The sequence below is a fragment of the Salvelinus sp. IW2-2015 genome, linkage group LG31, assembly GCF_002910315.2.
Source record: "Salvelinus sp. IW2-2015 linkage group LG31, ASM291031v2, whole genome shotgun sequence".
NCBI lineage: Eukaryota > Metazoa > Chordata > Actinopteri > Salmoniformes > Salmonidae > Salvelinus > Salvelinus sp. IW2-2015.
In genome coordinates this window covers 10,054,248-10,068,815 of record NC_036870.1, presented here as the reverse complement: position 1 = coordinate 10,068,815, position 14,568 = coordinate 10,054,248, and the positions used below count along the sequence as shown (strand labels likewise).

Sequence of the window (14,568 nt, the reverse complement as noted above, 5' to 3'; positions counted from 1 at the left end):
AATGTATCGTTGGGAAAGGTTCGTAAGCAAGCATTTCATTGTAAAGTCTACACCAGTTGTATCCGGCGAATGTGATAAATATAATTTGATTTGATTTGTTCCCAGACGGACACGTTTTGCGGATGGAACCACTTCCTCTGTGAACTCTCGAAACGAAGGCAAAAGCCCTCGCGAGAGCCTTGGAATTTCCTCTTTGAACGGAACCTGCTTCCAAGATGGTAAGTGCGAATTGGGCTACCAAATTATTCTAAATATCTGCGTTCATCGTCACTTTTAGGGTCATTCTGTACATTGGACAACGATGGTAAGATTGTTGAGATTTTTTTTGAGAGCTTTTAGCCTGTATTTAATATTTTMAAGTGGCATATATTGATGCAAATGAACAGCTAACTGCCCATGCTAAATTGCCTATTCCTCGCTGACACTATGCTGCATGGAAGTACAGCTTTTGTCAATATAGGCTTTGGTTGTGGTCTTTTATTCTCAAAATAGATTGTATTAACCCTCACTTTTACACACTAGTTTGTTTGTGTGGTTGGTATTAGCCAATCAGTTTTCAGCCATCCTTGTCAACTAGTTTTGGTAATCTTATTGCTACTCAATATTGGCTGATTTGTTAAAGTTAGTAAGAACTTGTTTACGAGTTACAGTATCTAAAGTCAGTCCATGTCACTACGGTAGCCATGTGAAGGCTGTCATTTGAACTCAACATTTTTACACTACATGTTTGCTAGTTTATTCCAGGCTTTGGTTGTGGAAATACAAATTATTAACGAAGGACAATGTACCTAGCAAAGTGAATCTCTATTGACCGTGTTTGTTCTGTTATTTCTCTGCAGTCTCTGGTCATTCCTGAGAAGTTCCAGCACATTCTTCGTGTTCTCAACACGAACATTGATGGTAGGAGGAAGATTGCCTTCGCCATCACAGCAATCAAGGTAGACAAGTTCAGAATGTCTTTCTCAGAACCAGGTAGAGATGTCTGCACTGTTGGCTATTGTGGGAATGAACCGAAGTAATGTTTCATTTGTATTTCCTGCACAGGGTGTTGGCAGACGATATGCCCATGTTGTCCTGAGGAAGGCTGATATCGACCTCAGCAAGAGGGCTGGAGAACTGACCGATGATGAGGTGAGGAATGCATGGGGCTGTTGTGTACACACTGTTTCTCTAAACATGAAGCTGTATGTATCGGAGGGGCTGAGGCTGGAATTCAAACACAACACTGTGCTGGTTGATTGAATCCCAGCCMTACACTCTTTTCATGGATTATCATGCATCACTAAGGTATTGTGATAGGCCCAGTCATCTGCAAACTCAGTRTGCATTGATGAGTTTCTTTTTCTACTTAGCATCTCACTAATGTTGATGTATACATGCATTTGTCCCCAGGTCGAGAGGGTAGTGACAATTATGCAGAATCCTCGCCAGTACAAAATCCCTGACTGGTTCCTCAACAGACAGAAGGATGTAAAGGATGGCAAGTACAGCCAGGTATGTGACTGCAGCAGACTTGCGATGTCTGGTGACTCATTTCCAAATTGGAACTAAACTATTTGAGTTTGTTGACGTCCCGTCAATGGTTTGTCAATACAAATTGAGTAATTTATTTATGAAAGCTAAACGTACATTTGTCTGAGTCCAGTCTTACAATGGTCCTTGTTTGTGTGTRATAGGTCCTTGCTAACGGTCTGGACAACAAGCTGAGAGAGGATCTTGAGAGGCTGAAGAAGATCAGGGCTCACCGTGGTCTCAGGCATTTCTGGGGGTAAGCGCTGTTCTAACGTCCAGCTATAGGTTRATTTTATGGCCCTGGCTGTGAACCCACTCAGAAGGATTTGGGATATGCAAAAATAGGACAAAAAAGCACCCACCAAATTATACATTTGTATGTTTCTTGGGTGTTTTCTGTATTTAATGAAAGGGGGGAAATCCCGTTTTTCAGCTGAAGGGCTSGTTTCCCYGACAGACTACTTAGTTCCGGGTTGTTTAATAGAGAACAAAAAATGAAAACGGGTCAGCTCCCTAACCTTTTGTGTTTGGTCTAAAAAGTGCTCAAGACTTTTCAATATGCTTGCAAGCCATGCCAGGAAGCTGGCCCTAAATGCTCTGTAAATGGTGTTTAGATTGATCTCTACTGCTGAGATGTTATATRAAGAAGGCATTATTAGCCAATTTATTTTGTAGATCGTTGCAGTAAAACTCAAAATGTTGCACAAGTTCCTTGAGTAAGTGCTTATTGTAGGCATACCAATGTTATGGTATAATGGTACGCACATTCGTCAACTTCTGCTGTCAACGTGTTCAAGTAATTGTCTGTTTGTCCTACAAACCTACTAAATCTCATTATGGGATTTCTCAAGTTTACTTCCTGGATACATTTGTACTGACTGACTGTCCCTCTCTCTTTCAGTCTGCGTGTGCGTGGCCAGCACACMAAGACGACCGGTCGRCGTGGTCGCACCGTTGGRGTGTCCAAGAAGAAGTAAACTGTCTCCCTGCTCCCCATGTYTCAATAAATGCRACAGTTCACACATTTGGCTGTTTGCTCATCTCTTCATACTGAGTTGTTTTAGTGCGGTTGTGTAGTTGACTCAGAACAGAGCCTCGGTCAGTGGCAGTTTTGGCTTTCTTTGCTCCCATGTAGGTAGTTTGTCACCTTCTGTAAGCAAAGGTGGGAATGTCATGAATGGAACTCATGTAATTTCTTATTCTACAATGTCACACAATGTTGTGCCCAAGTCTGAATCGATCCCCAATTAGAGGGGACCGAACACAGGCACTGTAAACCGACTTCAAGGCCAGGAATGGAAAAGGCTGTGTATACTCATTCATATGTGGTATACTTTTGAAAAGGTTGTAAAAGGGACCGGAGTGATGGTCTAAGTCCTAGGTTCAGTTGCAACCTAGTGAATGGAATGCTGTACTGTCCACCTTGGTGTTATACATGGGTCATATTCTCATAACCAACCAAGTTTCATTTTGATGAATTATCARAATTTAGTAAAGATGAGGTCAATTTACTACACTAAATACAAATAAGTGCAACATTTCGTTTTCATGAGCTGAAATAAATGCGCCTTGTATTTCTCTCAAATTTGTGGGGTGTATTTCTGTCAACCCTTGTGGGGAGAAAATTATACKGGTTGGCTGGGCCTGGCTGCCAAGTGGGTGGGCCTATGCCCACCCATGCATGGCTGCACCCCTGCCCAGTCATGTGGAATCCATAGTAGGACCTAATGAATTTATTTCAATTAACTTATATGAACTAACTCAGTAAACTGAAATTGTTGCGTTTTATATTTTCGTTCAGTATTTATTTAACTAGGCAAGTCAGTTAAGAACAAATTCTTATTTTCAATGACTGTCTAGGAACAGTGGGTTAACTGCCTTGTTCAGGGGCAGAAGGACAGATTTTGTTATTTGTCAGCTCGGAGATTCGATCTTGCAACCTTTCAGTTACTAGTCCAACGCTCTAACCACTAGGCTACGCTGCCGCCCCAGTATGAATTTGCCTTCAGTGTATTCCGAGAGTATAGAGACCCCTTGACTTTTTCTGCATTTTGTTACATTACAGCCTTATACTAAAATGGATTAAATAGTTTCCCCCCCCCCTATACACACAATACCCCATAATGATTAAGCAAAAACAGGTTTGAGAATGCTCAAACATTGACTACAGCGCAGTGTTCAACACCATAGTGCCCACAAAGATCACTAAGCTAAGGACCCTGGGACTAAACACCTCCCTCTGCAACTGGACTCCCGGACAGGCAGCCCCCCCAGGTGGTAAGGGTAGGTATCAACGCATCCGTCACGCTGATCCTCAACACGGGGGCCCCTCGGATGTGTGCTCAGTCTCCTGTACTCCCTGTTCACTCATGATTGCATGGCCGGGCACAACTCCAACACCATTAAGTTTGCTGATGACAACAGTGGTAGGCCTGATCACTGACAACTAAGACAGCCTATAGGGAGGTCAGACTTGCCTGTGTGGTGCCAGTACAACAACCTCTCCCTCAATGTGATTAAAACAAAGATGATTGTGGACTACAGAAAAAGGAGGACCAAGCATGCACCCATTCTCATCGAGGGGGCTGTAGTGGAACAGGTTGAGAGCTTCAGGTTTCTTGGTGTCCACATCACTAACAAACTATCATGGTCCAAACACACCAAGACAGTCGTGAAGAGAGCACGACAAAGCCTATTTCCCCTCAGAAAACAAACGATTTGGCATGGATCCTCAAAAAGTTACACAGCTGCACAATCGAGAGCATCGTGACTGGTTGCATCACTGCCTGGTATGGCAACTGCTCGGCCTCTGACCGTAAGGCACTACAGAGGGTAGTGCGTATGGCCCAGTACATAACTGGGGCCAAGCTTGCCACCCAGGACCTCTATACCAGGTGGTGTCAGGAAGGCTCTAAAAATTGTCAAAGACTCCAGCCACCCTAGCCATAGACTGTTCTCTCTGCTACTGCATGGCAAGCGGTACCGGAGCGACAAGTCTAGGTCCAAAAGACATAACAGCTTCTACCCCCAAGCCATAAGACTCCTGAACATCTAATCAAATGGCCACCCAGACTATTTGCATTGCCCCCCTCCTTTTACACTGCTGCTACTCTGTTTATTATCAATGCATAGTCACTTTAACTCTACCTACATGTACATATTACCTCGACTAACCGGTACCGGTAACCCCTGTATATTGTCTTGCTATTGTTATTTTACTGCGGCACTTTATTTGTTACTTATTTTATCTATTTTTTACTTAATTATTTTGTTGTATTCGGCGTATGTGACAAATACAATTTGATTTGAAATATCACATTTAGATAATTCTTCAGACCCTTTACTCAGTACTTTGTTGAAGCACCTTTGGCAGCGATAACAGCCTCAAGTCTTCTTGAGTATAATGCTACAAGCTTGGCACTTCTGTATTTGGGGAGTTTCTCCCATTCTTTTCTGCAGATCCTCTGTCAGGTTGGATGGGGAGCGTCGCTGCACAGCTATTTTCAGGTCTTCAGAGATGTTAGATCGGGTTCAAGTCCAGGTTCTGGCTGGGCCACTCAAGGACATTGAGACTTGTCCCGAAGCCACTCCTGCGTTGTCTTGACTATGTGCTTAGTGTCGTTATTCTGTTGGAAGGTGAACCTTCACCCCATTTTGAGGTTCTGAGTGCTCTGCAGCAGATTTTCAAGGATCTCGCTGTACTTTGCCCCGTTCATCTTTCCCCTCGATCCTGACTAGTCTTCCAGTCCCTGCCGCTGAAATACATCCTCACTGCATGATGCTGCCACCACGGTTCACCATAAGCATGGTGCCAGGTTTCCTCCAGACGTGACGCTTGGCATTCAGACCAGAGAATCTTGTTTCTCGTGGTCAGAGTCCTTTAGGTGCCTTTTGACAAATTCCAAGCGGGCTGTCATGTGCCTTATACTGAGGAATTTCTTCCGAATGGCCACTTTACCATAAAGTCCTGATCGGTGGAGTGCTGCAGAGATGGTTGTTCTTCTGGAAGGTTCTCCCATTTCCATAGGAAATCTGGAGCTCTGTCAGAGTGACCATGGGGTTCACCAAGGCCCTTCTCCCCCGATTACTCAGTTTAGTTGGGTGGCCAGCTCTAGGAAGAGTCTTGGTGGTTCCACACTTCTTCAATTTAAGAATGATGGAGGCCACTGTGTTCTTGGGGAGAATCCATGCTGCAGACATGTTTTGGTACCCTTCCCCAGATCTGTGCCTCGACACAATCCTGTCTCTGGGCTCCACAGACAATTCCTTTGACCTCATGGCTTGGTTTTTGCTGTCATGCACGGTCAACTGTAGGACCTTATATAGACAGGTGTGTGCCTTTCCAAATCATGTCCAATCAATTGAATTTACCAAGGATCAATGGACACAGGATGCACCTGAGCTCAATTGAGTTTCATAGCAAAGGGTCTGAATACTTTTGTAAATAAGGTATGTTTTTATTTTGTAGAAACGAGCAAAAAAAACTTTTCACTTTGTCATTATGGGGTATTTTGTGTAAATTGATGAGGATAAGTTCTCTATCCATTTTTGAATAAGGCTGTAACAACAAAAATGTGGAAAAAGTCAAGTGGTCTAAATACTTTCCGCTGTATGTAAAATGTGTCATAACACCACAGCACCAGTTTCATACCAATGCAATCCTTGCCTTTTTTTATTGTGCTGAATGGATCAAGAGGAATTGCAATACAAACAAGCTGAGTAACAGTTCAAAGTGGGATATATTGCCTTATTGTACAAAGATCATAGAAAAACTGAGGTAAGAAAACCCATTATATGCCAGCAGAACATACACTGAGTATACAAAACATTAACACCTCTCTCCATGAAAGACTATCCAGGTGAAAGTTATGATCCCTTATTGATGTTACTTGTTAAATCCACTTCAGTGTAGATGACAGGGAGGAGGTTAAAGAAGGATTTTTAAGCCTTGACATGTGGATTGTTTGGGTAAGACAAAAGATTCAAGTACCTTTGAACGGGGTATGGTAGTAGGTGCCAGGCGCACCAGTTTGGGTCAAGAACTAACGCTCAACAGTTTCCCGTGTGTGTCAAGAATGGTCCACCACCCAAAGGACATCCAGRCAACTTGGCAACTGTCAGAAACATTGGGAGTCAACATGGGCCAGCATCCCTATGGGGGGTGTTCCTAATGTTTAGTATACTCGGTGTATAAAGTGCATCAGGTAAGACTTAATAAAGGAAGTGAAAGGTATGAAGCATTAGGAAAAAGCCCTGTGGGCCCTATGGGTCCAAGCTTAGGATAAATCACATTAACTAGCTCAATTCCACCAACCGTTGCTACTAGATATCCTCCATAAGCGGCATAGTGCATCAGTGATGTCTTAAAGAAATTAAATATGACATAAATAGTTACAATCATTAACTAATTTCAAAGCAAGCTGAATTCAGTATAGAAAAGTCCCAATCTACTGCTATATAGCAGTATATTCTTGCATAATATTCAATTCAACCATCCTATATGAACTCTGGTCATCCCAAGTCTGTCTCAAAGGGAAAAGGGGGTTAATCTCTACAACATTTTCCAATGTACACTACCGSTCAAAAGTTTTAGAACACTTACTCATTCAAGGGTTTTTCTTTATTTTTACTATATTGTAGAATAATAGTGAAGACATCAAAACACACATGGAGGAAACAAAAAAGTGTTTAACAAATCAAAATATAGTTTGTATTTGAGATTCTTCAAACAACCACCGTTTGCTTTGATGACAGCTTTGCACACTTGGCATTCTCTCAACCAGCTTCATGAGGTAGTCACCTGGAATGCATTTCAATTAACAGGTGTACCTTCTTAAAAGTAAAATTTTCTTCTTAATGCGTTTGACCCAATTAGTTGTGTTGTGTCAAGGTAGGGGTGGTATACAGAAGATAGCCCTATTTGGTAAAGTACCAATTCCATATTATGGCAAGAACAGCTCAAATAAGCAAAGAGAAACGACAGTCCATCATTACTTTAAGACATGGTTTGTCAATACGGAAAATTTCAAGAACTTTAAAAGTTTCTTCAAGTGCAGTCGCAACAACCATCAAGCGCTATGGTGAAACTGGCTCTCATGATTACCGCCACAGGAATGGATGACCCAGAGTTACCTCTGCTGCAGAGGATAAATTCATTAGTTACCAGCCTCAGAAATTGCAGCACAAATAAATGCGTCACAGAATTCAAGTAACAGACCGATCTCAACATCAACTGTTCAGAGGAGACTGTGTGAATCAGGCCTTCATGGTCGATTTTCTGAAATAAACCACTATTAAAAGGACACCAATAATAAGAAGAGACTTGTCCTTTGGTCTGGAGTCTAAATTGGAGATATTTGTTGTTTCCAACCGCCGTGTCTGTGAGATGCAGAGTAGGTGAACGGATGATCTCTGCATGTGTGGTTCCCACCGTGAAGCATGGAGGAGGTGTGATGTTGTGGGGGTGCTTTGCTGATGACACTGTCTGTGATTTATTTAGAATTCAAGGCACACTTAACCAGCATGGCTACCACAGCATTCTGCAGTGATACGCCATTCCATCTGGTTTGCGCTTASTGGGACTATCATTTGCTTTTCAACAGCACAATGACCCAACACACCTCCAGGCTGTGTAAGGGCTATTTTACCAAGAAGGAGAGTGATGGAGTGCTGCATCAGATGACCTGGCCTCCACAATTCCCTGACCTCAACCAAAATGATATGTTTTGGGATGAGTCAGACCGCAGAATGAAGGAAAAGCAGCCAAGAAGTGCTCAGCATATGTTGGAAAAACATTCCAGGTGAAGCTGGTTGAGAGAATGCCACGAGTGCAAAACTGTAATCAAGGCAAAGGGTGGCTAGTTGAATTATCTCATATAAAATATATTGCATTGTGGTTTGTTTATCACTTTTGTGGTTACTACATGATTCCATATATATGTAATTTCATAGTTTTGATGTCTTCACTTATTCTACAATGTAGAAAATAGTCAAAATAAAGAAAAACCCTTGAATGAGTAGTTATTCTAAAACTTTTGACCGGTAGTGTAAAATCCTCACGCTGATCTGAAATMATGTATCAACATAATCTGGCAGTCCTGATGCAATGTCAAGCAATACTTGGTGGTCTGAAGGAAGGCTGGACTACGTAGGTGTTGTCTGTCAGTGTGCGCACAAGTCCAGACAGCATTTTAAGTCAACCATTCGATTAAGGAAAAAAGGAATTAACAGATGTGATTTGTAGGAATTGCAAAAACAACTTCATACTCAGGTTTGATTTGAAGCTACTGAGGATAAAAACATTAAAACTTCAGATTCTGAGGACAAAGTTGAAGACCTTCAATCTATGGAATGTTCCCAATGACTACCTTAGAAGCAGCTACACACAACACACAGAAATCTGTCAGAGACAGCAAGTGATAACGGCTGAAGAGAGAGGGCTCCTGTCCTCCTCACCCTTCTTTGGGCTGTGGGGACTTCTGCTGCGGTGGCTGTGATGGTTGAAGCGGTTGGTCCTTGGTGGGGGCATAGTAAAGCTCCAGAGGCTTTCTGACCTTCCAGTACTTCTCATTCACCAGCTCTAAAGTCAGGGAGCCGTTCAGAGTCTGAGAAAGAGGTACAGAGAAACGTGAGGGAGAAGAACAAGTCAAAAGGAATGGTAGGAAGAAAAATAAAGCAATGTTGAATGGAGGGAGATTATTTTTAAATGAGACGTGTGACAGAGGTATGAGAAAGGATAAGTCACTGATAACAGCTCCCACCCTGAAAAAAAGAGAACGGATAAGCTTGTGTACTCACAGAGAACTGGCCCCCTGATGTGGTGATGTAGATGGTGTATTGCTTCTCACTGACGTTCTTCAGGCTGGCCCCTCCTGCTGATTTCTCTCCTTTAYCCCCCGCCTCTACTCCCTCTTTCCCCTTCTCCATCGCTGCATCTGATTGGCTGTCTCTTTGCCTCTCCTCCAGAGCAATACGCAGAGCCAGGTACTTAGACAGGTGGTCCACCGTGGCATTGGCTGTGGTCTTCACATATCTGAGACAGGAATGAGGAGTGACAAAAACAAAACTATTAAAAAAAGACCCTTCAGGAATACATTTTGAATTGAAATTACCATCATTTGAGAAGTCATAACAGACCACCTCACAGCTTCCCCCACACAGCCCTCACCTGGTCTGGCTGTAGTCCTGTGTGTTGACCAGCAGGGGGTGCGGGCGGAACACCAGCTCTATCTCTGAGCCAGGGCCCTCTTTGTGGTGCCGGAGCGGGGCCGTGGGGCTGCCCCCATCCACCTCCGGGCCTGACTCATCTGACACCCTGGGCCGCTTAGGGTTCCGGCTGGGCCCGGCCTCAGAGGGTGTGTGGCTCGGGGGGATTGGCGGGTGGGAGGGCGCAGAGTCGTGGGAGAGGTGTGACCGCGCATCCCCGTTGTCCTCGCCGCCGCTGAAGGTGGTGTTGTCGCTCTCCTGCGCCGGTTTGCGCACTCGCTGGGCTCTGGGGCGTCAAGGGTGAGCAGAGCGCGAGAGTCCATTTTAAACTTCCAATCCTCAATAAAGTAGGAACTTTCCCTGACTTGTGCAGTCAGTGTTGTTTGTTTGTCTACATACTAAGTCTGACAACTCTCTCCTAATTCAAAGAATCTTTCAACTGGGATTTCTGAGAAACCTATAAACCCTTCCCCCATCCTCCCTCATCTCCTACCTGTGCAGAGCCTGCATGCGCAGCCCCTCCTCAATGCTGGAGCTGAGGGCCTGCTTGTTGTGCAGCCGGTTGAGTCTCTCCAGCACCCGGTCCTGGTGGGCCTCGTACTCGTCACGGCTGGGGTAGATCTTGGAGATGAGGGCGTCAAAGTTGGAGTCGCGGCGGAGCGAGCGTCTAGACACAAGCTTCTTTCGGCACGTGGGGCATTCCTTGTTCCTGAGGAGGAGAGGACAGAGAGTGAGTTAAAGATAAGCTTTTACATAGTATCTTCACAGAAATGTAATAATCTTTAGTATGGAGGTTCTCTTCAGATTTATACGAGAGCACAGTCCGGAGTAGCGAGAATATAGTCATCCTCAAATAGTCACACAGCTGTGTGTGACCTCACCCTGATCGGAGTGCAGTGACAATGCAGTCAGAGCAGAAGCGGTGCAGGCACTCCTTGGTGGTCATTGTGTTCTTCAACATGTCCAGACAGATGGGGCACATCAGCTCACTGTGGAGGCTCCGGGGGGACACCGCTATCTCTGTGCCGTCCATGATCGCCTCCTACAGGCAGGGAGGAGAATGTGTCAGACAATACAGGCACAGACAAGTCTATGATGGCCCATCCATGTTCTTTGTGGGTCAGCGTTAAACTGATTGACCATGGCCACAGTTCCTCACACAGATTTTTGTTATGATTAACTATAAAAAGCACTTCTGTTTCTGGGAATGCAATACAATTAAATCACTTCACCTGGATGCATTTGTAATTATTCCTATGTAGAACGTGATTGTCATTACCTGTGGGCTCCTGTGCAGTTCATACAAGCTCAGCTCCCACGTCTTACTGGGGTTTTGGATGTTGACTGGYGTCGCCATTTTGTGTTTTATAGACCCCTCCCTGTGGAAATGCATGAAACATGTTTAAGATGAATGTTACACACATTATATTTCGTTTTAGGTAATTAGGCCTACATAGTCTGATGAGAGATGTGCTGTGTAAAGGTTAGATTGCAGTTGATTGCATTACATCACTTTGACAGTTTGCAACTGAGCAACCCAGTTTGACAGCTGTCAAGACAAGTGATGAATGAGACTGAAGTCTTTGGGTACACAGGCTATCTGGTAATAATTATGCAGTAAGAAAACAAGGGATTTTTTGTTGTTGGGAAAATTGGGTTTCGCTAGCTAACGTTTGTTGTTCTAAAAACAGTAAAATGTCCAAGGRAATGCAGTTAGCGAGCCTAGCTACATCTCATTGCACCCTCCTTCTTTGACATTTCATGCACATTGAGCGAGGTTGCATGCATTATGTCCTCCTTTGTTGTATCGTAGCTACTTGGGTAAATAACTTATTTTGTCACAATTACATACATCGAGCAAACTGTCAGACTTCGGTAGAATCGTAATGTCACACGATTGTCATGCTATCTATCCATGTGTAGCTAGCTTGCTTTGGTAAAAACAAAAAAGTGACTTGCAGTCTAGCTAGTTATGGGGTCTAGCTAGCATAGCTAGTGGCTACTTACCAAGGAATTTGACGGACAGCTGCCCGGTGACGCAAGCCCACGCAGCACAACTAGCTAGCTTGCTACGAACACCGGATTGTAACGAAATACTTTCAAGCTCGTGCCACTATGACCACCGTGTGACGGGATTCTTTTCCATCACGATGTATGTTGGTGGGGGGTGATACTATCGCTATTTTTCATCCAGAAAGACAATAATTACTCAAAGACGACAGGTTTGGAAACCCTCTGTAGCCATCTTTCTCTTTTTTTCGCCGGATATGTGGAAGCAACTTGATTTCCCTTGCAAAATAGCTCAGTTTGTTAGCTACCCCTGGTGGTTATTTAGGGTATTGCACGCAACAACAAACTTTCCTAGGGAGCCTGTTCTCTTGAATGGGGTAAATTGCGAATACCTTATCAGCACTATATTTCTAAGAAACATTTACACTTTTAAAGTGTGTCTGTCCAATGTCGATCAAGTGCACTTGGACATATTGAAACCCACAACGTTTGGGGGAAGAGGAAGAGAGAAAGGAAGGGGAGATTGGAAAGCTTAAAACCCTAGGCCTATATGTATTGTCTATTTTTAGTTGAACTCTGGGTTGAATTGAAACAATAGCTGTTGATGACTTTGCAAATGCTATATAGGCCTAAATAGTATAGATGCTATATGACTTATAAAGTATGGTTACATTTGACCTACCATTTGGAATTATTTCCATAGCAACAGTGAATATATTTAGCTATTAAGAGATCTCTCAATAATCATTCTCATGATAGCACATTGTTAGTCGTCGGTGARAAATATAAAATCTAAGCAGGACTTGGTTAAAACCCTGGATGGGAGACCAAATTAATAGCTGTAGATACTGTCGATCAACTCTCCAGTAAGCAGCCTGGTCTCAAAGACTAGACGTYACATAGTAAATSTATATCCGAGATGCTCAAAATAGTATGATATGTTACGTTTGGTARAGTTACATACAGTTGAAGTCAGAAGTTTACATACACCTTAGCCAAATACATTTAAACTAAATTCCTGACATTTATTCCTAGATCACCACTTTATTTTAAGCGTGTGAGATGTCAGAATAATAGTAGAGAGAATTATATATTTCAGATTTTATTTCTTTCATCACATTCCCAGTGGGTCAGAAGTTTACATGCACTCAATTAGTATTTGGTAGCATTGCCTTTAAATTGTTTAACTTGGGTCAAACGTTTTGGGTAGCCTTCCACAAGCTTCCCACAATAAGTWGGGTGCTTTTTGAGCCATTCCTCCTAACAGAGCTGGTGTAACCGAGTCAGGTTTGTAGTCCTCCTTGCCCGCACACGCTTTTTCAGTTCTGCCCACAAATTTTCTATAGGGTTGAGGTCAGGGCTTTGTGATTGCCACTCCAATACCTTGACTTTGTTGTCATTAAGCCATTTTGCCACAACTTTGGAAGTATGCTTGGGGTCATTGTCCATTTGGAAGACCCATTTGCGACCGAGCTTTAACTTCCTGACTGATGTTTTGAGATGTTGCTTCAATATATCCACATAATTTTCCTCCCTCATGATGCCATCTATTTTGTGAAGTGCACCAGTCCCTCCTGCAGCAAAGCACCCCCACAACATGATGCTGCCACCCCTGTGCTTCACGGTTGGGATGGTGTTCTTCGGCTTGCAAGCATCCTTTTTCCTCCAAACATAACGATGGTCATCATGGCCAAACAGTTCTATTTTTGTTTCATCAGACCAGAGGACATTTCTCCAAAAAGTACGATCTTTGTCCCCATGTGCAGGTGCAAACCGTAGTCTGTCTTTTTTATGGTGGTTTTGGAGCAGTGGCTTCTTCCTTGCTGAGCGGCCTTTCAGATTATGTCGATATAGGACTTGTTTTACTGTGGATATAGATACTTTTGTACCTGTTTCCTCCAGCATCTTCACAAGGTCCTTTGCTGTTGTTCTGGGATTGATTTGCACTTTTCACACCAAAGTACGTTCATCTCTAGGACACAGAACGCGTCTCCTTCCTGAGCGGTATGACGGCTGCGTGGTCCCAGGGTGTTTATACTTGCATACTATTGTTTGTACAGATGAACGTGGTACCTTCAGGTGTTTGGAAATTGCTCGCAAGGATGAACCAGACTTGTGGAGGTCTACAATTTTTTTTCTGAGGACTTGGCTAATTTCTTTTGATTTTTCTATGATGTCAAGCAAAGAGGCACTGAGCTTTAAGGTAGGCCTTGAAATACATCCACAGATACACCTCCAATTGACTCAAATMATGTCAATTAGTCTATCAGAAGTTTCTAAAGCCATGACATCATTTTCTGGAATTTTCTAAGCTGTTTATAGGCACAGTAAACTTAGTGTATGTAAACTTCTGACCCACTGGAATTGTGATACAGTGAATTATAAGTGAAATAATGTCTGTAAACAATTGTTGGAAAAATTACTTGTGTTATGCACAAAGTAGATGTCCTAACCGACTTGCCAAAACTATAGTTTTGTTATCAAGAAATGTGGAGTGTTTGAAAAACGAGTTAATGACTCCAGCCTAAGTGTATGTAAACGTCCGACTTCAACTGTAAGACAGATGGTTACTTAAGGCAAAAACGAAAGTAAGGTGGTTGGTCAGGGTGGATGGGTGGACATATAATGGGAACGAATAACAACCTAAAGGTTGCTAGTTCAAATTCCGTCATGGACAACTTAAGCATTTTAGCTAATTAGGAACTTTGCCCAAAGAACTATAGGCTACTACACAATTATTTAACATTACTGCATGTCAGCCGCATMAAACATTTTCGAATTAACATGGTCTATGCTCCAAATTGCATTGTGGTTTGAGGAGAACACTTACATTTTGTCAAG

At 43.1% G+C, this 14,568-nt stretch overlaps 2 protein-coding genes across 3 annotated transcripts; one reads left to right on the top strand and one right to left on the bottom strand.

Annotated features, from left to right (window-relative positions):
- The first annotated feature begins 110 nt into the window (after positions 1-110).
- Positions 111-2,536, top strand: rps18 (ribosomal protein S18). Of its 2 annotated transcripts, none has more exons than XM_023975884.2 (6): positions 111-218; positions 840-938; positions 1,045-1,131; positions 1,393-1,494; positions 1,677-1,768; positions 2,414-2,536. In XM_023975884.2, exons 1-6 carry the CDS (start codon positions 216-218, stop codon positions 2,487-2,489), a joined length of 459 nt encoding a protein of 152 aa, XP_023831652.1. In that variant the 5' UTR covers positions 111-215; the 3' UTR covers positions 2,490-2,536. The 2 variants fall into 2 exon arrangements, with proteins under 2 accessions (XP_023831652.1, XP_023831653.1); XM_023975885.2 differs by having other exon boundaries at positions 195-304.
- Positions 2,537-6,155: 3,619 nt separating this feature from the next.
- On the bottom strand, positions 6,156-12,001 carry LOC111955640 (E3 ubiquitin-protein ligase RING2-A). Its single transcript, XM_023975878.2, has 7 exons — positions 11,725-12,001; positions 10,997-11,096; positions 10,599-10,759; positions 10,211-10,426; positions 9,680-10,003; positions 9,310-9,544; positions 6,156-9,116 (listed from the first exon to the last, which is right to left on the bottom strand). Exons 2-7 carry the CDS (start codon positions 11,072-11,074, stop codon positions 8,964-8,966), a joined length of 1,167 nt encoding a protein of 388 aa, XP_023831646.1. The 5' UTR covers positions 11,075-11,096; positions 11,725-12,001; the 3' UTR covers positions 6,156-8,963.
- Between the last annotated feature and the right edge of the window lie 2,567 nt (positions 12,002-14,568).